Source organism: Phyllobates terribilis, unplaced genomic scaffold (genome assembly GCF_046119375.1).
Source record: "Phyllobates terribilis strain yellow unplaced genomic scaffold, ASM4611937v1 Scaffold_5__5_contigs__length_657084704, whole genome shotgun sequence".
Lineage (NCBI taxonomy): Eukaryota > Metazoa > Chordata > Amphibia > Anura > Dendrobatidae > Phyllobates > Phyllobates terribilis.
The window spans coordinates 370,837,637-370,861,625 of record NW_027362765.1 but is presented as its reverse complement, the minus strand read 5'-3'; the positions used below and the strand labels follow the sequence as shown (position 1 = coordinate 370,861,625).

The 23,989-nt window shown below is 45.1% G+C and overlaps 1 protein-coding gene across 2 annotated transcripts in view; it reads left to right on the top strand.

Annotated features, from left to right (window-relative positions):
- The window catches only part of CFAP58 (cilia and flagella associated protein 58), a 74,791-nt gene that overhangs the window by 3,076 nt on the left and 47,726 nt on the right, over positions 1-23,989 (top strand). For both annotated transcript variants that reach the window (XM_073684760.1, XM_073684761.1), the window contains exons 3-6: positions 7,310-7,458; positions 7,714-7,870; positions 8,016-8,210; positions 23,668-23,805. In XM_073684760.1, coding sequence (XP_073540861.1) covers positions 7,310-7,458; positions 7,714-7,870; positions 8,016-8,210; positions 23,668-23,805 — 639 coding nt within the window. The remainder of the gene's footprint in view (positions 1-7,309; positions 7,459-7,713; positions 7,871-8,015; positions 8,211-23,667; positions 23,806-23,989) is intronic.

The following is a 23,989-nucleotide window of genomic DNA, read 5'->3' as shown; positions in this document are numbered from 1 at the left end:
CCAGGGATCATGGACCAGTTTGCATATGTTAAAATACTTGAAGAGGTTATGTTGCCTTACGCTGAAGAGGATCTGCCCTTGAAATGAGTCAGTAAACGAGCAAAATATTGGTTCCAGTCCAACAAACTTGAGGTTATGGAGTGGTCAGCCAAATCCCCGGATCTTAATCCGATAGAACACTTGTAGGGTGACATCAAAAATGCCGTTTCTGAGGCAAAGCCAACAAATGCCAAAAAAATAGTGAGATGTAGTCAAAGCATCCTGGGCTGGAATAACTGCTGACAGGAGCCAGAAGTTGGTTGACTCTATGCAACATAGATGTGAAGCAGTTCTAAAAAACTGTGGGTATAGAACTAAATATTATGTTAGTGATTCACAGGAATGCTAAATCCTAAAAAAAGAGACATATTGTGAGTTTGTAAAGACAAATGCAGACGCTGCTATTTTATAGAACAGAACAATGTTCATTTTTTATTTTCTGTAAAGTATTTAAAAATTATATACATTTCTCTTCATGTTGTGAATTGGAAAACAGCAGACGGTATCACACAGGAAAGGTTCAGATACATGGCTCAGCAGACAGTATCTCACAGGATAGGATTAGATACATGTAAAGAGAGGAGAGAACAAGGCGCAATGGGTGACTCAGTATTGCAATTGTTAGAGGGGTGTGAGGATGGCTACTAACCTTATGAAGTTGTGCACCTCTGCACAACCCCAGTGTAAAGCTCCACAAGCTCCGCTCTGTTGGTGGCTGTCATCTATTTCCAGCGGCGTTCACAGATCCTGATCTCTCGGTGGTGGGTCACGTGGTCAGGTTAGTTGCATGTAACGCCGAGATGGACGCCCAGCTTCACCAACACCCCCGGCAGCGTTCCGGAGGGGTTAGGGCAGCGCAGCTTGGAAAATTTAAAGAAAAATTTTTTATTTTTTTTTCTTTTCTTTTTTTCTTTTATTATTAATTTTTTTTTTTTTTTTTTTTTGGGGGGGGGATTTTTTTTTTTTTTTTTTTTTAAAAAAATTTTTTTTTTTGGAATTTTTTTTTTTTTTTTTTTCTCTTTTTTTTCTCTTTCCTTTCTTCGTCTACTTTTCCTAATTATAATGATAGAAACTGATTGTAATTTTATACTTTATATTTATGCATTGTTTTATGTTGTATGTAAAAATTATTATTATTTTTTTATATAATCTAAAATATAGGGTGGTAGATGACAATATATCCTATGAAGTATTAAGATTATAGGATTCACAAGTTGTTGTTTTTTTACAGCGAATCCTTTTTATAAGAACCCTATATGCTTCATTAGGCATTATTTTATAACAATCCTTTTTACTCTATTGAGCATATATGAACTCAAGGGGTTAATATAGAGGTATTACTCTGTATCTGGCCCCGCCCCTTTTAAGTAATTGTATACCTAGTCAAATGTATATAAGGATCAATTGTTTGCTGCTTGTCACACCTGATGAAGGTGGCTGTGTCCACCGAAACGCGTTGTGTGTATATTAATAAATCAGTCCTTTTAATATTTTTGCCCTGTTATTGGCGCTCTGGTACCGCTAGTCATATCCATTTAGGTTCAGATACATGGCTCAGCAGACAGTATCTCACAGGATAGGATTAGATACATGGCTCAGCAGACAGTATCTCACAGGATAGGATTAGATACATGGCTCAGCAGACAGTATCTCACAGGATAGGATTAGATACATGGCTCAGCAGACAGTATCACACAGGAAAGGATTAGATACACGGCTCAGCAGACAGTATCAGTATCTGAGGACACACATTCAGTTACTAAAGCGGCAGAATACTGCCCCTGGGGTCTGTGAGCAGAAGCTCCCTCTCTGCTTCTGCTCACCGGGCCCCATACACCAGTAAGGGCAGTAATGCCCTGATGGCATCCATGGCCTTCAGACTTCAGGCCGTCTTTTCTGCAAAGACTTCTCCTCATAGTATTAAAAATTAGCATTTTATTTATGTGAAAGTGAATTTGTCCAATTACTTATAAGCCCCAGAAATGTGGAGGCTTTGTAGAAAACTGGTTGCAATTTCTAAACATTTGTCAGAATATTTTTGTTCAACCCCTTTAATTAAACCTGAAAGTCTCCACTTCAATCGCATCTCAGGTGTTTCATTTTAAATTCAGAATAGCAAAATAGCGGCCTGCAGAGCCGAGGATTCGTCACTGGCCAAATATTTCTGGACCTAACTGTACACTACTTGAGAACGTGGTCTCAAAACGCTCCGGCACTCTGCAATTTTATGGTGCCTTTTTTACTTTTACATTTTTATGGTAAGAGTAGCACCCTGTGTCCTCATGGAGAAACAGTTTTTTTTTTACTTTTTTTGCAACAAATTGCACAATCATTTTTGTTGTTGTTTTCCCTTATTTTCTATGCATTTTTGGTGCAGATTTATTGCGGCACTTTTTATGACTTTTCTTTTTGTACAGAAACTCTGGGATTCTGCATTTGTAAAAACAGCTGCCGATTTACATGTTTTTTTTTTCCAGGCTCCTTCCTTGGGGTAAATACGCACCAAGAAATGTGCAGATCAACCACCTCCACTTTGCTCAGTTACTTGTAGATTTGTCGCCCCCCCCCCCCCCCAAAAAAAAAAAAAATCAACAGAAAAAAAACCAAAAAACTAATTTCCACCAAATGGGAACATGGCCTGAAAAAGAATATGCAAAAAATGCTATTGTGTCTGTGTGGTAAAAAAAAATAATGCATTAAAAAAGTGTCAAATTAGCATAAAAAAATGCATAGAAAAGGAAAAAAAAACACATAAAAAAAGGGAAAACATTAAAAAAAGAAACAAAAAACACAATAATCGCAGCAGATTTCTATAGTTTATTTTGATACAGAAAAAAACGTAGCTTTTCTGCACATGGGGAAATGGCCTAACAATCAGGACAGGAGAAAAATAACTTTTTTGCTCGTACAAGATTTTCTGGACTGGAAACAATTGTAGCAAACCCTCAGCTGTGAGAATTTAACTGAGATTTAGGACGTGACAAGTAATTTTTCTTTATGCCACGGCCCCCCCAACTGTGCAGAGAACTGACCCCATTCAGAACGTCGCTGAGAAAGGGGACTTAGTGCTTTATTATCGCTGCACCACTTTATTCTCAGGATCGGTGGGGGGGTCCTAGAAACTGGACCCCCAGATCAGAAAGTAATGGCACGTCACATTATACAATGGTAATAACCCACTAAAGGGCGAGTCCTAATTTACTCATCTCTTGGGTCTGAACACTGGGACCCCCCCCCCCCCCGGATCCCAAAAATAGGACTCTGAAAATATGGATGCACATTTTCACCACCATTTCATTCTTTGTTTCTAAGACAAATAGGACAAAGTCAAGTACAGAGCTCTCCGCATAGGCAGTAAAGGCCCCCCTTCTTCCAAGAGCATAGCCTTGACGTAGCCGTATTAGGGCTGTTTTTTTTTTTTTACTGGATGAGTTATAGTTTTGAAAGACGCCATCCATTGTACCACATAATGTAATAAAAAATTCCAAGTGGAGTGAAATGGTGAAAATAAACCCAATTATGCCATTGTTTCTTGTATATTATTTTTGCACCATTCCTTGTTCAGCGATGAGATTCATTACGACTACGGCGATACCAAACGTGTATAATTGTATAGTGTTTTCTTTTAAAGAATATTTTAATGGTTAAAAAAAATCAGAACTTTTGTATAAAAAAAATTATTGTCGCAATTTTCTGAGAAAAGTAACTTTTTTAAAAATTTTCAATCAATAGAGCTTCGTGTTTGTTTGTTTGCATTGTGAGCCAACATTTTATTAATACATTTTGGGGTACCGCGATGGGGGCCATCAGTAGGCCACAGCCACCCATCAGCACCCCTCACTTGTGTTGTGGGCAAAGAGCGATTGGAGCCATACCGGTTGTTGTGCCAGCTGATCACTCCAGCAAATAACAGCGATGACAGCTTGCTGATCCGCCATGAATTCCTCAGATCGGAGCTACTCCAATCGCATGAGCAGAAGAGATGACTCCATTCTGCCGGGGACTCCAGAAAGTAAAACTTGCATTTCTGGCAGGAAACATTCTGAGGCTCATGTTCTGGTGAAGAAACTGTAGACTTCCATCTGCTTATTACACAGGGGGTTAAAGTGGTGACAGGTCCCTAAGAAAGGTAATCAGTGAATATAAGCTGTGGCTGGAAGGTCTGAATGTAACACCGCGGATCGACATTACTTTACAACGACTGTAAGCTCCAGTGATTGTTCCACACTGGCCAAAACAAAAGATTTTTCCAATATTATCTATGCCATTTACACCAGGGTGATGGACTTCCGAAAAAAGGGTCTACATAAATAAGGTCAGAGAAAAGCCATAAAGAGGAAGAGAGGACCCTGCCCACAGGGGTGTACAAACTATAAGGAGATGGCTGAGGGTAGGAGCTGCTCACATGGCGGTGCGGTGGCAGCAGGATCATAGTAGGCTTTTCTGCAGAGATGGGTTTTCGGGTTGCTTTTAAAGATTGGAGAGAGTCAGACAGGCAAGGGTAGCGAAATCCAGCATATGGGCGAGGCACAAGAGAAATCTTGAAGCTGATGTAAGGAGCAGGCAAAAGGAAAGCAAAGATTGAGATCTTGGAAAGACGAGATGTCATTATGGGAAGGTATCTGGACATTTTGGCAGAGATGTATGAAGAGGACAGTCTATATACTGGAGATTATGAATGAGGAGGTATCAGGAGATTAGGGCAGAGATGTATGAAGAGGACAGGCTATATACTGGAGATTATGTGTGGGAAGGTATCAGGAGATTAGGGCAGAGATGTATGGATAGGACAGTTTATATACTGGAGATTATGTGTGGGAGATATCAGGAGATTATGGCAGAGATGTATGGAGAGGACAGGTTATATACTGGAGATTATGTGTGGGAGATATCAGGAGATTAGGGCAGAGATGTATGGAGAGGACAGGTTATATACTGGAGATTATGTGTGAGGAGGTATCAGGAGATTAGGGCAGAGATGTATGGAGAGGACAGGTTATATACAGGAGATTATGTGTGGGAGGTATCAGGAGATTAGGGCAGAGATGTATGGAGAGGACAGGTTATATACTGGAGATTATGTGTGGGGGTATCAGGAGATTAGGGCAGAGATGTATGGAGAGGACAGGTTATATACTGGAGATTATGTGTGAGGAGGTATCAGGAGATTAGGGCAGAGATGTATGGAGAGGACAGGTTATATACAGGAGATTATGTGTGGGAGGTATCAGGAGATTAGGGCAGAGATGTATGGAGAGGACAGGTTATATACTGGAGATTATGTGTGGGAGATATCAGGAGATTATGGCAGAGATGTATGGAGAGGACAGGTTATATACTGGAGATTATGTGTGGGAGATATCAGGAGATTAGGGCAGAGATGTATGGAGAGGACAGGTTATATACTGGAGATTATGTGTGAGGAGGTATCAGGAGATTAGGGCAGAGATGTATGGAGAGGACAGGTTATATACAGGAGATTATGTGTGGGAGGTATCAGGAGATTAGGGCAGAGATGTATGGAGAGGACAGGTTATATACTGGAGATTATGTGTGGGGGTATCAGGAGATTAGGGCAGAGATGTATGGAGAGGACAGGTTATATACTGGAGATTATGTGTGGGAGATATCAGGAGATTAGGGCAGAGATGTATGGAGAGGACAGGTTATATACTGGAGATTATGTGTGGGGGTATCAGGAGATTAGGGCAGAGATGTATGGAGAGGACAGGTTATATACTGGAGATTATGTGTGGGAGATATCAGGAGATTAGGGCAGAGATGTATGGAGAGGACAGGTTATATACTGGAGATTATGTGTGGGGGTATCAGGAGATTAGGGCAGAGATGTATGGAGAGGACAGGTTATATACTGGAGATTATGTGTGGGGGTATCAGGAGATTAGGGCAGAGATGTATGGAGAGGACAGGTTATATACTGGAGATTATGTGTGGGGTATCAGGAGATTAGGGCAGAGATGAATGGAGAGGACAGGTTATATACTGGAGATTATGTGTGGGGTATCAGGAGATTATGGCAGAGATGTATGGAGAGGACAGGTTATATACTGGAGATTATGTGTGGGAGATATCAGGAGATTAGGGCAGAGATGTATGGAGAGGACAGGTTATATACAGGAGATTATGTGTGGGAGGTATCAGGAGATTAGGGTAGAGATGTATGGAGAGGACAGGTTATATACTGGAGATTATGTGTGGGGGTATCAGGAGATTATGGCAGAGATTTATGGAGAGGACAGGTTATATACTGGAGATTATGTGTGGGAGATATCAGGAGATTATGGCAGAGATGTATGGAGAGGACAGGTTATATACTGGAGATTATGTGTGGGGGTATCAGGAGATTAGGGCAGAGATGTATGGAGAGGACAGGTTATATACTGGAGATTATGTGTGGGGGTATCAGGAGATTATGGCAGAGATGTATGGAGAGGACAGGTTATATACTGGAGATTATGTGTGGGGTATCAGGAGATTAGGGCAGAGATGAATGGAGAGGACAGGTTATATACTGGAGATTATGTGTGGGGTATCAGGAGATTATGGCAGAGATGTATGGAGAGGACAGGTTATATACTGGAGATTATGTGTGGGAGATATCAGGAGATTAGGGCAGAGATGTATGGAGAGGACAGGTTATATACTGGAGATTATGTGTGAGGAGGTATCAGGAGATTAGGGCAGAGATGTATGGAGAGGACAGGTTATATACAGGAGATTATGTGTGGGAGGTATCAGGAGATTAGGGCAGAGATGTATGGAGAGGACAAGTTATATACTGGAGATTATGTGTGGGGGTATCAGGAGATTAGGGCAGAGATGTATGGAGAGGACAGGTTATATACTGGAGATTATGTGTGGGGGTATCAGGAGATTAGGGCAGAGATGTATGGAGAGGACAGGTTATATACTGGAGATTATGTGTGGGGGTATCAGGAGATTAGGGCAGAGATGTATGGAGAGGACAGGTTATATACTGGAGATTATGTGTGGGGGTATCAGGAGATTAGGGCAGAGATGTATGGAGAGGACAGGTTATATACTGGGGATTATGTGTGGGGGTATCAGGAGATTATGGCAGAGATTTATGGAGAGGACAGGTTATATACTGGAGATTATGTGTGGGAGATATCAGGAGATTATGGCAGAGATGTATGGAGAGGACAGGTTATATACTGGAGATTATGTGTGGAGATTATGGATCTTGCTCACCGTTCTCCCCGCTCATCTGCTGTGTCTTGTGCCTCAGGAGATAGAGAAGGCTTGGAAGATGGTGGATACGGCCTACGAAAAGGAACAGAAGGCAAAAGAAACGATTCAGTCACTGAAGGAGGAAATCAACAATCTGACCAAACTGGTGGAGCAGGGGTCCGGCATGTCTGTGGGCCAAGAGCACAGGTAAGACCCCTGTAGTTATCTGTCTGTATATAATGTATGAATGTCAGAGTGTGGTCACCACTGCTCGATTCTGTCCGAGGCTCGTACCGCAATCGGACAGTGATTGGTGGCCCCACCATATCTGGGCTCGGCCCCAGGACTCCTCTATTACCAGTACTGGCTGGTTGGGTTTGTACCCGTCTGAATTAACCCTTAGATATCGGCCTATATTTAGGTAACTGATAAATCTCCATTAGTATCACTATCTGTCTACAGTCTCAATGATCTACTAAACATCAAGGAGGAACTGACCAAAGAGCGAGACCAGCTCCTCGCCGAGGTGGTGAAGCTGCGGGAGAACCTCGTGCAAGCAGCCAATCAGCAGCAGGAGACGGAGAGGCTGAAAGAGGAGGCCGAGCAGAACATCGCGCAGGTGAGGCCGGCGACACTGGGTACAACCCCCAAATACCCTAATAGAGGTTGTCCTGGTGAGACAGCCCCTTTACGTCTTGCCTTCTGTACCCCCTCTACATGTCTGTGACTTTATCTCCAGGTTACAAATCTGCATCTTCTTCTAGTTCCAGCAAGAAATCCAAGTGCGACAGAACGAAGCTTCCCGGGAAGCTCGTAAGAAGGAGAAGCTGGAGAAAGATCTAAGGAACGTCCAGACCGAGCTGGACAGCAAGCAGACGGAGCTCAGGACCCTACAGCAGACGCTGCAGAAGAGCAAAGAGGAGCTGCAGAAGCTGGAGCAGCAGCTGAAGGAGCACAAGGTAAGGAGGCCCCAAGGTGATCGCCCATGACATAAATCATATGGAAAAGTTACAAATAAAAAGAGTTAGTGACATAAAGAGAGAATGAAAACAGCAAACACTGAGAGCGGGAAGAGAAAGGGGAGAAAGGTAAGAAAATCAGACTGGACCTTCGTCAGGACTCCAGTATCGAGGGCTTCTCCAAACTCCCGGAAAACCAATTTATAAAGTGCACCTTTTTTTTTAAGTATATTAAGTTTCATAATTGTAGATCATAATCATTTGTGAGGAGGGTGACTGGGAATGTACAGCTGTGAGAGGGAGAAGGAGATGGACTGGGAATTAACTGCGGACTATCTTTACAACAGCCAGAGGGAGAAGGAGACGGACTGGGAGCTGCCTGGAGGCTATATTTTCAGCTGTCAGAGGGAGAAGGAGATGGACTGGGAGCTGCCTGGAGGCTACATTTACAGCTGTAAGAGGGAGAAGGAGATGGACTGGGAGCTGACAGGAGGCTATATTTACAGCTGTCAGAGGGAGAAGGAGATGGACTGGGAGCTGACAGGAGGCTATATTTACAGCTGTCAGAGGGAGAAGGAGATGGACTGGGAGCTGACAGGAGGCTATATTTACAGCTGTCAGAGGGAGAAGGAGATGGACTGGGAGCTGCCTGGAGGCTATATTTACAGCTATCAGAGGGAGAAGGAGATGGACTGGGAGCTGCCTGGAGGCTATATTTACAGCTGTAAGAGGGAAAAGGAGATGGACTGGGAGCTGACAGGAGGCTATATTTACAGCTGTCAGAGGGAGAAGGAGATGGACTGGGAGCTGCCTGGAGGCTATATTTCCATCTGTCAGAGGGAGAAGGAGATGGACTGGGAGCTGACAGAAGGCTATATTTACAGCTGTCAGAGGGAGAAGGAGATGGACTGGGTGCTGACAGGAGGCTATATTTACAGCTGTCAGAGGGAGAAGGAGATGGACTGGTAGCTGACTAGAGGCTATATTTACAGCTGTCAGAGGGAGAAGGACATGGACTGGGAACTGACAAGGCTATATTTACAGCTGTCAGAGCGAGAAGGAGATGGTCTGGGAGTTGACAGGAGGCTATATTTACAGCTGTCAGAGGGAGAAGGAGATGGACTGGGAGCTGACACGAGGCTATATTTACAGCTGTCAGAGGGAGAAGGAGATGGACTGGGAGATGACTAGAGGCTATATTTACAGCTGTCAGAGGGAGAAGGAGATGGACTGGGAGCTGACAGGAGGCTATATTTACAGCTGTCAGAGGGAGAAGGAGATGGACTGAGAGCTGCTTCGAGGCTATATTTACAGCTGTCAGAGGGAGAAGGAGATGGACTGGGAGCTGCCTGGAGGCTATATTTACAGCTGTCAGAGGGAGAAGGAGATGGACTGGGAGCTGACAGGAGGCTATATTTACAGCTGTCAGGGGGAGAAGGAGACTGACTGGGAGCCGCCTGGAGGCTATATTTACAGCTGTCAGAGGGAGAAGGAGATGGACTGGGAGATGACTGGAGGCTATATTTACAGCTGTCAGAGGGAGAAGGAGATGGACTGGGAGGTGCCTGGATGCTATATTTACAGCTGTCAGAGGGAGAAGGAGACTGACTTGGAGATGACTGGAGGCTATATTTACAGCTGTTAGAGGAAGAATGAGATGGACTGGGAGCTGACAGGAGGCTATATTTACAGCTGTCAGAGGGAGAAGGAGATGGACTGGGAGCTGCCTGGAGGCTATATTTACAGCTGTCAGAGGGAGAAGGAGATGGACTGGGAGCTGACACGAGGCTATATTTACAGCAGTCAGAGGGAGAAGGAGATGGACTGGGAGCTGACAAGAGGCTATATTTACAGCTGTCAGAGGGAGAAGGAGATGGACTGAGAGCTGCTTGGAGGCTATATTTACAGCTGTCAGAGGGAGAAGGAGATGGACTGGGAGCTGCCTGGAGGCTATATTTACAGCTGTCAGAGGGAGAAGGAGATGGACTGGGAGCTGACAGGAGGCTATATTTACAGCTGTCAGAGGGAGAATGAGACTGACTGGGAGCTGCCTGGAGGCTATATTTACAGCTGTCAGAGGGAGAAGGAGATGGACTGGGAGATGACAGGAGGCTATATTTACAGCTGTCAGAGGGAGAAGGAGATGGACTGGGAGCTGCCTGGATGCTATATTTACAGCTGTCAGAGGGAGAAGGAGACTGACTGGGAGCTGACTGGAGGCTATATTTACAGCTGTCAGAGGGAGAAGGAGATAGACTGGGAGCTGCCTTGAGGCTATATTTACAGCTGTCAGAGGGAGAAGGAGATGGACTGGGAGCTGACAGGAGGCTATATTTACAGCTGTCAGAGGGAGAAGGAGACTGACTGGGAGCTGCCTGGAGGCTATATTTACAGCTGTCAGAGGGAGAAGGAGATGGACTGGGAGATGACTGGAGGCTATATTTACAGCTGTCAGAGGGAGAAGGAGATGGACTGGGAGCTGCCTGGATGCTATATTTACAGCTGTCAGAGGGAGAAGGAGACTGACTGGGAGATGACTGGAGGCTATATTTACAGCTGTCAGAGGGAGAAGGAGATGGACTGGGAGCTGCCTGGAGGCTATATTTACAGCTGTCAGAGGGAGAAGGAGATGGACTGGGAGCTGACACGAGGCTATATTTACAGCTGTCAGAGGGAGAAGGAGATGGACTGGGAGCTGACACGAGGCTATATTTACAGCTGTCAGAGGGAGAAGGAGATGGACTGGGAGCTGCCTGGAGGCTATATTTACAGCTGTCAGAAGGAGATGGACTGGGAGCTGACAAGAGGCTATATTTACAGCTGTCAGAGGGAGAAGGAGATGGACTGGGAGCTGACAGGAGGCTATATTTACAGCTGTCAGAGGGAGAAGGAGATGGACTGGGAGCTGACAGGAGGCTATATTTACAGCTGTCAGAGGGAGAAGGAGATAGACTGGGAGCTGCCTGGAGGCTATATTTACAGCTGTCAGAGGGAGAAGGAGATGGACTGGGAGCTGACAGGAGGCTATATTTACAGCTGTCAGAGGGAGAAGGAGACTGACTGGGAGCTGCCTGGAGGCTATATTTACAGCTGTCAGAGGGAGAAGGAGATGGACTGGGAGATGACTGGAGCCTATATTTACAGCTGTCAGAGGGAGAAGGAGATGGACTGGGAGCTGCCTGGATGCTTTATTTACAGCTGTCAGAGGGAGAAGGAGACTGACTGGGAGATGACTGGAGGCTATATTTACAGCTGTCAGAGGGAGAAGGAGACTGACTGGGAGCTGACTGGAGGCTATATTTACAGCTGTCAGAGGGAGAAGGAGATAGACTGGGAGCTGCCTTGAGGCTATATTTACAGCTGTCAGAGGGAGAAGGAGATGGACTGGGAGCTGACAGGAGGCTATATTTACAGCTGTCAGAGGGAGAAGGAGACTGACTGGGAGCTGCCTGGAGGCTATATTTACAGCTGTCAGAGGGAGAAGGAGATGGACTGGGAGATGACTGGAGGCTATATTTACAGCTGTCAGAGGGAGAAGGAGATGGACTGGGAGCTGCCTGGATGCTATATTTACAGCTGTCAGAGGGAGAAGGAGACTGACTGGGAGATGACTGGAGGCTATATTTACAGCTGTCAGAGGGAGAAGGAGATGGACTGGGAGCTGCCTGGAGGCTATATTTACAGCTGTCAGAGGGAGAAGGAGATGGACTGGGAGCTGACACGAGGCTATATTTACAGCTGTCAGAGGGAGAAGGAGATGGACTGGGAGCTGACAGGAGGCTATATTTACAGCTGTCAGAGGGAGAAGGAGACTGACTGGGAGCTGCCTGGAGGCTATATTTACAGCTGTCAGAAGGAGATGGACTGGGAGCTGACAAGAGGCTATATTTACAGCTGTCAGAGGGAGAAGGAGATGGACTGGGAGCTGACAGGAGGCTATATTTACAGCTGTCAGAGGGAGAAGGAGATGGACTGGGAGCTGACAGGAGGCTATATTTACAGCTGTCAGAGGGAGAAGGAGATAGACTGGGAGCTGCCTGGAGGCTATATTTACAGCTGTCAGAGGGAGAAGGAGATGGACTGGGAGCTGACAGGAGGCTATATTTACAGCTGTCAGAGGGAGAAGGAGACTGACTGGGAGCTGCCTGGAGGCTATATTTACAGCTGTCAGAGGGAGAAGGAGATGGACTGGGAGATGACTGGAGCCTATATTTACAGCTGTCAGAGGGAGAAGGAGATGGACTGGGAGCTGCCTGGATGCTTTATTTACAGCTGTCAGAGGGAGAAGGAGACTGACTGGGAGATGACTGGAGGCTATATTTACAGCTGTCAGAGGGAGAAGGAGATGGACTGGGAGCTGCCTGGAGGCTATATTTACAGCTGTCAGAGGGAGAAGGAGATGGACTGGGAGCTGACACGAGGCTATATTTACAGCTGTCAGAAGGAGATGGACTGGGAGCTGACAGGAGGCTATATTTACAGCTATCAGAGAGAGAAGGAGATGGACTGGGAGCTGCCTTGAGGCTATATTTACAGCTGTCAGAGGGAGAAGGAGATGGACTGGGAGCTGACTGGAGGCTATATTTACAGCTGTCAGAAGGAGAAGGAGATGGACTGGGAGCTGACAGGAGGCTATATTTACAGCTGTCAGAGGGAGAAGGAGATGACTGGAGGCTATATTTACAGCTGTCAGAGGGAGAAGGAGATGGACCCGGAGCTGCCTGGATGCTATATTTACAGCTGTCAGAGGGAGAAGGAGACTGACTGGGAGATGACTGGAGGCTATAATTACAGCTGTCAGAGGGAGAAGGAGATGGACTGGGAACTGCCTGGAGGCTATATTTACGGATGTCAGAGGGAGAAGGAGATGGACTGGGAGCTGACAGGAGGCTATATTTACAGCTGTCAGAGGGAGAAGGAGATAGACTGGGAGCTGACAGGAGGCTATATTTACAGCTGTCAGAGGGAGAAGGAGATGGACTGGGAGCTGACAGGAGGCTATATTTACAGCTGTCAGAGGGAGAAGGAGATGGACTGGGAGCTGCCTGGAGGCTATATTTACAGCTGTCAGAAAGAGATGGACTGGGAGCTGCCTGAAGGCTATATTTACAGCTATCAGAGGGAGAAGGAGATGGACTGGGAGCTGACAGGAGGCTATATTTACAGCTGTCAGAAGGAGATGGACTGGGAGCTGACAAGAGGCTATATTTACAGCTGTCAGAGGGAGAAGGAGATGGACTGGGAGCTGACAGGAGGCTATATTTACAGCTGTCAGAGGGAGAAGGAGATGGACTGGGAGCTGACAGGAGGCTATATTTACAGCTGTCAGAGGGAGAAGGAGATGGACTGGGAGCTGCCTGGAGGCTATATTTACAGCTGTCAGAGGGAGAAGGAGATAGACTGGGAGCTGCCTGGAGGCTATATTTACAGCTGTCAGAGGGAGAAGGAGATGGACTGGGAGCTGACAGGAGGCTATATTTACAGCTGTCAGAGGGAGAAGGAGACTGACTGGGAGCTGCCTGGAGGCTATATTTACAGCTGTCAGAGGGAGAAGGAGATGGACTGGGAGATGACTGGAGCCTATATTTACAGCTGTCAGAGGGAGAAGGAGATGGACTGGGAGCTGCCTGGATGCTTTATTTACAGCTGTCAGAGGGAGAAGGAGACTGACTGGGAGATGACTGGAGGCTATATTTACAGCTGTCAGAGGGAGAAGGAGATGGACTGGGAGCTGCCTGGAGGCTATATTTACAGCTGTCAGAGGGAGAAGGAGATGGACTGGGAGCTGACACGAGGCTATATTTACAGCTGTCAGAAGGAGATGGACTGGGAGCTGACAGGAGGCTATATTTACAGCTATCAGAGAGAGAAGGAGATGGACTGGGAGCTGCCTTGAGGCTATATTTACAGCTGTCAGAGGGAGAAGGAGATGGACTGGGAGCTGACTGGAGGCTATATTTACAGCTGTCAGAAGGAGAAGGAGATGGACTGGGAGCTGACAGGAGGCTATATTTACAGCTGTCAGAGGGAGAAGGAGATGACTGGAGGCTATATTTACAGCTGTCAGAGGGAGAAGGAGATGGACCCGGAGCTGCCTGGATGCTATATTTACAGCTGTCAGAGGGAGAAGGAGACTGACTGGGAGATGACTGGAGGCTATAATTACAGCTGTCAGAGGGAGAAGGAGATGGACTGGGAACTGCCTGGAGGCTATATTTACGGATGTCAGAGGGAGAAGGAGATGGACTGGGAGCTGACAGGAGGCTATATTTACAGCTGTCAGAGGGAGAAGGAGATAGACTGGGAGCTGACAGGAGGCTATATTTACAGCTGTCAGAGGGAGAAGGAGATGGACTGGGAGCTGACAGGAGGCTATATTTACAGCTGTCAGAGGGAGAAGGAGATGGACTGGGAGCTGCCTGGAGGCTATATTTACAGCTGTCAGAAAGAGATGGACTGGGAGCTGCCTGAAGGCTATATTTACAGCTATCAGAGGGAGAAGGAGATGGACTGGGAGCTGACAGGAGGCTATATTTACAGCTGTCAGAAGGAGATGGACTGGGAGCTGACAAGAGGCTATATTTACAGCTGTCAGAGGGAGAAGGAGATGGACTGGGAGCTGACAGGAGGCTATATTTACAGCTGTCAGAGGGAGAAGGAGATGGACTGGGAGCTGACAGGAGGCTATATTTACAGCTGTCAGAGGGAGAAGGAGATGGACTGGGAGCTGCCTGGAGGCTATATTTACAGCTGTCAGAGGGAGAAGGAGATGGACTGGGAGCTGACAGGAGGCTATATTTACAGCTGTCAGAGGGAGAAGGAGACTGACTGGGAGCTGCCTGGAGGCTATATTTACAGCTGTCAGAGGGAGAAGGAGATGGACTGGGAGATGACTGGAGCCTATATTTACAGCTGTCAGAGGGAGAAGGAGATGGACTGGGAGCTGCCTGGATGCTTTATTTACCGCTGTCAGAGGGAGAAGGAGATGGACTGGTAGCTGAGAGGAGGCTATATTTACAGCTGTCAGAGGGAGAAGGAGATGGACTGGGAGCTGCCTGGAGGCTATATTTACAGCTGTCAGAGGGAGAAGGAGATGGACTGGGAGCTGACACGAGGCTATATTTACAGCTGTCAGAAGGAGATGGACTGGGAGCTGACAGGAGGCTATATTTACAGCTATCAGAGAGAGAAGGAGATGGACTGGGAGCTGCCTTGAGGCTATATTGACAGCTGTCAGAGGGAGAAGGAGATGGACTGGGAGCTGACTGGAGGCTATATTTACAGCTGTCAGAAGGAGAAGGAGATGGACTGGGAGCTGACAGGAGGCTATATTTACAGCTGTCAGAGGGAGAAGGAGATGACTGGAGGCTATATTTACAGCTGTCAGAGGGAGAAGGAGATGGACCCGGAGCTGCCTGGATGCTATATTTACAGCTGTCAGAGGGAGAAGGAGACTGACTGGGAGATGACTGGAGGCTATATTTACAGCTGTCAGAGGGAGAAGGAGATGGACTGGGAGCTGCCTGGAGGCTATATTTACGGATGTCAGAGGGAGAAGGAGATGGACTGGGAGCTGACAGGAGGCTATATTTACAGCTGTCAGAGGGAGAAGGAGATAGACTGGGAGCTGACAGGAGGCTATATTTACAGCTGTCAGAGGGAGAAGGAGATAGACCGGGTAGCTGGCAGGAGGCTATATTTACAGCTGTCAGAGGGAGAAGGAGATGGACTGGGAGCTGCCTGGAGGCTATATTTACAGCTATCAGAGGGAGAAGGAGATGGACTGGGAGATGACTGGAGGCTATATTTACAGCTGTCAGAGGGAGAAGGATATGGACTGGTAGCTGACAGGAGGCTATATTTACAGCTGTCAGAGGGAGAAGGAGATGGACTGGTAGCTGACAGGAGGCTATATTTACAGCTGTCAGAGGGAGAAGGAGATGGACTGGGAGCTGACAGGAGGCTATATTTACAGCTGTCAGAGGGAGAAGGAGATGGACTGGTAGCTGACTGGAGGCTATATTTACAGCTGTCAGAGGGAGAAGGAGATGATCTGACTGGAATCAGAGGTGGAAGCAGACTAATTGGGAACTTTTATAAGGAGTATATTTTTAGCCCCCATAGAGGAGAGGAGATCCAACTGAGAACTTTCTGAGCACCATATTTACAGCTTCCACAGGTGTAAGGAGATTGACAGGGACTATATTTATAGCTGTCAGAAGGAGAGTAGAGACCAATTGAAACTTACTAGGGACGTAGTTAACCTAATTAACCTAATTCCTACCCCTCCACCCCCCACTCTTCCTTATTCTTTCCCTCTTTCTACCTTTACTTTACCCTCCTAAATTTTGTATTTGTCAGCTTTTATGTTATTTTAATAGACTAAATTTACAAGAAAATTGTTACTTTACTAAATGATCCCAGATATGACTAATGAATGAGAAAGGATACCCTCCCCGTTCTCCTTAGCACTCAACTGTTTAACTGAAATCCTTTTGAGACTGCTTGAATTAACGAAGTATTGTTCGGTCATTTTTGCATTCTTTGTAACAATATCTTTTCGAACTGTTTACCAAACTATGTTATATTTTTCCAAACTGTTATTCCTTTTATAAAACGTCAATAAAAAGATGTTTAAAAGAAAAGAAACTATATTTACAGTCCCAAAAGAGGGAAGGAGACGCACTAAGAACATACTGAGGATTTCATTTACTGTCCAATGAGGATACTTACTGGGGACTGTATTTCCAGCTGTCAGAGGGGGAAGGAGATGGACTTGGAACATTCTGGGGACTAAGTTTACATCTGACGAGGCAAATACTCAGGGCTATATTTACAGTCCCCTGAGGGTACAAAATACAGACTGGGAACTATATTTTCATTTCCCAGAAGGGAAAGGAAATGTACTGGGTGCTTACTCCAGACTATAAGGGGAGAGTAAGCAGAGGGGGAAGAAGACTGGAAACTAGAAGGCAATGAACTAACTGAGGTCCATGCTAACATCTGTTTTTTTGGGACAAGTAGACCTTGGGAATAAGTGGCGATTATCGTTCTGTGTAACCACTGACAACAATCACCCGACAAAGGAGCAAAATGCTGTCTGTCAGCCAATAAACGACCGCTGACCAACCCGTGTATAAACGTTCAGCAGGTGTAAATGCACCTTTACCAGTACTGATAAAGGGCCGGACGGAGCGACCTATAGGGTGCAGGTAAGGGATGTCGGCAGAGAAATGGGCCATGTGGCGCTGCCCGTCCACATCATCACAGATTGGGAAACTAAACAGCGTAGTTTATAATAGCCCCTTATATCGTGTGCTGACCTAATACCCCCCCCGGGGGTAGCTGCGCCGTGTCCGGTCGGCAATCCTCTGTGAGCTACACACAGCAGGAGCAGATTGTGCATTAGAAGGGGTTATTTACATGAGGTTGGATCTTTGCATGGTTACAAAAATCTCAATAATGATGTAAAATCTGAATATATTTATTATTATAAATATTTTTCATACTTTAATGACATAAGGCATCTAAAGCCGAGAAATATAAATCCAGACTTAGGGGCCCTTTAAGAGGGATAGAGAACACCCAGGTTGCTGTTGATAAACTTTACAGAACAAATGTTAGCAATTAGCGATCTAATAATTGCGAGCGCGTCAGTAAAGATCACTAATTACAGCCAAATGCGTCTGGAAGATTCCAGCAGAGGACGAGATCACACTTTACTGCTCGCCCGCAGCTGGCAGCGCCCATCCACGCCTCACCCTCATTTACAGTGATTACAATGACAGGCAGCCCGCGCTGGGCGAATGGGCATTAAATATTCATCCGCCAGCTGCTCCAAAACGCCATGAAAGAGATGATCTTCAATCTGGCAGAGGACGATCGAGGATGAAGGGCGCAATGTAATCAAGTCTTCAAGTAGTTTAGTTCTCTCTGCACTACTGTATATAACATTATATACATCCTGTATTATACTCCAGAGCTGCACTCACTATTCTGCTGATGGAGTCACTGTGAACATACATTACATTACTGATCTTGTACTGATCCTGAGTTACATCCTGTATTATGCTCCAGAGCTGCACTCACTATTCTGCTGGAGCAGTCACTGTGTACATACATTACATTACTGATCCTGTACTGATCCTGAGTTACATCCTGTATTATCCTCCAGAGCTGCACTCACTATTCTGCTGGTGCACTCACTGTTCACATACATTACATTACTGATCCTGTACTGATCCTGAGTTACATCCTGTATTATACTCCAGAGCTGCACTCACTATTCTGCTAGTGGAGTCACTGTGTACATACATTACATTACTGATCCTGAGTTACGTCCTGTATTATACTCCAGAGCTGCACTCACTATTCTGCTGGTGCAGTCACTGTGTACATACATTACATTACTGATCCTGTACTGATCCTGAGTTACATCCTGTATTATCCTCCAGAGCTGCACTCACTATTCTGCTGGTGCAGTCACTGTGTACATACATTACATTACTGATCCTGAGTTACATCCTGTATTATACTCCAGAGTTGCACTCACTATTCTGCTGGTGCAGTCACTGTGTACATACATTACATTACTGATCCTGTACTGATCCTGAGTTACATCCTGTATTATCCTCCAGAGCTGCACTCACTATTCTGCTGGTGCAGTCACTGTGTACATACATTACATTACTGATCCTGAGTTACATCCTGTATTATACTCCAGAGCTGCACTCACTATTCTGCTGGTGCAGTCACTGTGTACATACATTACATTACTGATCCTGAGTTACATCCTGTATTATACTCCAGAGCTGCACTCACTATTCTGCTGGTGCAGTCACTGTGTACATACATTACATTACTGATCCTGAGTTACATCCTGTATTATACTCCAGAGCTGCACTCACTATTCTGCTGGTGCAGTCACTGTGTACATACATTACATTACTGATCCTAAGTTACATCCTGTATTATACTGCAGAGCTGCACTCACTATTCTGCTGGAGCAGTCACTGTGTACATACATTACATTACTGATCCTGAGTTACATCCTGTATTATACTCCAGAGCTGTACTCACTATTCTGCTGGTGCAGTCACTGTGTACATACATTACATTACTGATCCTGAGTTACATCCTGTATTATACTCCAGAGCTGTACTCACTATTCTGCTGGAGCAGTCACTGTGTACATACATTACATTACTGATCCTGAGTTACATCCTGTATTATACTGCAGAGCTGCACTCACTATTCTGCTGGTGCAGTCACTGTGTACATACATTACATTACTGATCCTGTACTGATCCTGAGTTACATCCTGTATTATACTCCAGAGCTGCACTCACTATTCTGCTGGTGCAGTCACTGTGTACATACATTACATTACTGATTCTGAGTTACCTCCTGTATTATACTCCAGAGCTGCACTCACTATTCTGCTGGTGCAGTCACTGTGTACATGCATTACATTACTGATCCTGTACTGATCCTGAGTTACCTCCTGTATTATACTCCTGAGCTGCACTCACTATTCTGCTGGTGCAGTCACTGTGTACATACATTACATTACTGATCCTGAGTTACATCCTGTATTATACTCCAGAGCTGCACTCACTATTCTGCTGGTGCAGTCACTGTGTACATACATTACATTACTGATCCTGAGTTACATCCTGTATTATACTCCAGAGCTGCACTCACTATTCTGCTGGTGCAGTCACTGTGTACATACATTACATTACTGATTCTGAGTTACCTCCTGTATTATACTCCAGAGCTGCACTCACTTTTCTGCTGGTGCAGTCACTGTGTACATACATTACATTACTGATCCTGAGTTACATCATGTATTATACTCCAGAGCTGCACTCACTATTCTACTGGTGCAGTCACTATGTACATACATTACATTACTGATCCTGAGTTACATCCTGTATTTGCTCCAGCAGAATAGTGAGTGCAGCTCTGGAGTATGTCACTGTGTACATACATTACATTACTGATCCTGTACTGATCCTGAGTTACATCCTGTATTATACTCCAGAGCTACACTCACTATTCCGCTGGTGCAGTCACTGTGTACATACATTACATTACTGATCCTGAGTTACATCCTGTATTATACTCCAGAGCTGCACTCACTATTCTGCTGGTGCAGTCACTGTGTACATACATTACATTACTGATTCTGAGTTACCTCCTGTATTATACTCCAGAGCTGCACTCACTATTCTGCTGGAGCAGTCACTGTGTACATACATTACATTACTGATCCTGTACTGATCCTGAGTTACATCCTGTATTATACTCCAGAGCTGCACTCACTATTCTGCTGGTGCAGTCACTGTGTACATACATTACATTACTGATCCTGAGTTACATCCTGTATTATACTCCAGAGCTGCACTCACTATTCTGCTGGTGCAGTCACTGTGTACATACATTACATTACTGATCCTGAGTTACCTCCTGTATTATACTCCAGAGCTGCACTCACTATTCTGCTGGTGCAGTCACTGTGTACATACATTACATTACTGATCCTGAGTTACATCATGTATTATACTCCAGAGCTGCACTCACTATTCTACTGGTGCAGTCACTATGTACATACATTACATTACTGATCCTGAGTTACATCCTGTATTATACTCCAGAGCTGCACTCACTATTCTGCTGGTGCAGTCACTGTGTACATACAATACATTACTGATCCTGAGTTACACCCTGTATTATACTCCAGAGCTGCACTCACTATTCTGCTGGTGCAGTCACTGTGTACATACATTACATTACTGATCCTGAGTTACATCATGTATTATACTCCAGAGCTGCACTCACTATTCTACTGGTGCAGTCACTATGTACATACATTACATTACTGATCCTGAGTTACATCCTGTATTTGCTCCAGCAGAATAGTGAGTGCAGCTCTGGAGTATGTCACTGTGTACATACATTACATTACTGATCCTGTACTGATCCTGAGTTACATCCTGTATTATACTCCAGAGCTACACTCACTATTCCGCTGGTGCAGTCACTGTGTACATACATTACATTACTGATCCTGAGTTACATCCTGTATTATACTCCAGAGCTGCACTCACTATTCTGCTGGTGCAGTCACTGTGTACATACATTACATTACTGATTCTGAGTTACCTCCTGTATTATACTCCAGAGCTGCACTCACTATTCTGCTGGAGCAGTCACTGTGTACATACATTACATTACTGATCCTGTACTGATCCTGAGTTACATCCTGTATTATACTCCAGAGCTGCACTCACTATTCTGCTGGTGCAGTCACTGTGTACATACATTACATTACTGATCCTGAGTTACATCCTGTATTATACTCCAGAGCTGCACTCACTATTCTGCTGGTGCAGTCACTGTGTACATACATTACATTACTGATTCTGAGTTACCTCCTGTATTATACTCCAGAGCTGCACTCACTATTCTGCTGGTGCAGTCACTGTGTACATACATTACATTACTGATCCTGAGTTACATCATGTATTATACTCCAGAGCTGCACTCACTATTCTACTGGTGCAGTCACTATGTACATACATTACATTACTGATCCTGAGTTACATCCTGTATTATACTCCAGAGCTGCACTCACTATTCTGCTGGTGCAGTCACTGTGTACATACAATACATTACTGATCCTGAGTTACACCCTGTATTATACTCCAGAGCTGCACTCACTATTCTGCTGGTGCAGTCACTGTGTACATACATTACATTACTGATCCTGAGTTACATCCTGTATTATACTCCAGAGCTGCACTCACTATTCTGCTGGTGCAGTCACTGTGTGCATACATTACATTACTGATCCTGAGTTACATCCTGTATTATACTCCAGAGCTGCACTCACTATTCTGCTGGTGCAGTCACTGTGCACATACATTACATTACTGATCCTGAGTTACATCCTGTATTATACTCCAGAGCTGCACTCACTATTCTGCTGGTGCAGTCACTGTGTACATACATTACATTATTGATCCTGAGTTACATCCTGTATTATACTCCAGAGCTGCACTCACTATTCTGCTGGTGCAGTCACTGTGTACATACAATACATTACTGATCCTGAGTTACACCCTGTATTATACTCCAGAGCTGCACTCACTATTCTGCTGGTGCAGTCACTGTGTACATACATTATATTACTGATCCTGAGTTACACCCTGTATTATACTCCAGAGCTGCACTCACTATTCTGCTGGTGCAGTCACTGTGTGCATACATTACATTACTGATCCTGAGTTACATCCTGTATTATACTCCAGAGCTGCACTCACTATTCTGCTGGTGCAGTCACTGTGTACATACATTACATTACTGATCCTGAGTTACATCCTGTATTATACTCCAGAGCTGCACTCACTATTCTGCTGGTGCAGTCACTGTGCACATACATTACATTACTGATCCTGAGTTACATCCTGCATTATACTCCAGAGCTGTACTCACTATTCTGCTGGTGCAGTCACTGTGTACATACATTACATTATTGATCCTGAGTTACATCCTGTATTATACTCCAGAGCTGCACTCACTATTCTGCTGGTGCAGTCACTGTGTACATACATTACATTACTGATCCTGAGTTACACCCTGTATTATACTCCAGAGCTGCACTCACTATTCTGCTGGTGCAGTCACTGTGTACATACATTACATTACTGATCCTGAGTTACATCCTGTATTATACTCCAGAGCTGCACTCACTATTCTGCTGGTGCAGTCACTGTGTACATACATTACATTACTGATCCTGAGTTACATCCTGTATTATACTCCAGAGCTGCACTCACTATTCTGCTGGTGCAGTCACTGTGTACATACATTACATTACTGATCCTGAGTTACATCCTGTATTATACTCCAGAGCTGCACTCACTATTCTGCTGGTGCAGTCACTGTGTACATACATTACATTACTGATCCTGAGTTACATCCTGTATTATACTCCAGAGCTGCACTCACTATTCTGCTGGTGCAGTCACTGTGTACATACATTACATTACTGATCTTGAGTTACATCCTGTATTATACTCCAGAGCTGCACTCACTATTCTGCTGGTGCAGTCACTGTGTACATACAATACATTACTGATCCTGAGTTACACCCTGTATTATACTCCAGAGCTGCACTCACTATTCTGCTGGTGCAGTCACTGTGTACATACATTACATTACTGATCCTGAGTTACACCCTGTATTATAATCCAGAGCTGTGCTCACTATTCTCACATGGTTACCGTTTCCAATAACAAATGGAAGAATGCAGCTCTTGAGTATTGTACTGGGTGTAACCTGGGATCAGTGCATGACGTTTGTATTTCTGTCAGTGAAGGGGAGGTATAAGTCAATCTTGAGTTGGCAGCTGACACCTTTCATATAATTGACTTTTGTACATTTCTTGTAGATCCTAAATGAGAGAGTTGGTAAAGAGCTAGAACAGTTCCAGCTGCGAAACGGCAAACTACAGCAGGAGAACGAGCAGCACGTCCTGTCCAACGAGCAGCTGACCCAGGAGAACCAGCAGAAGCAGCTGGAATTAAAGGTACAGTAACACCATCCGTCTTTCATCATGGTGCTAACATGTCCTGCGCGTGACCTGTGGGACCAGCGACTACCTCCCGTCTACATCGGTAGCATTTAAAATGTTGGGGCTGAATGTCTGAAATGAGAGGTTCCCCACCAAAAAATAAACACAAAATGTCTGAAAATGCTCAATAATTGATGGC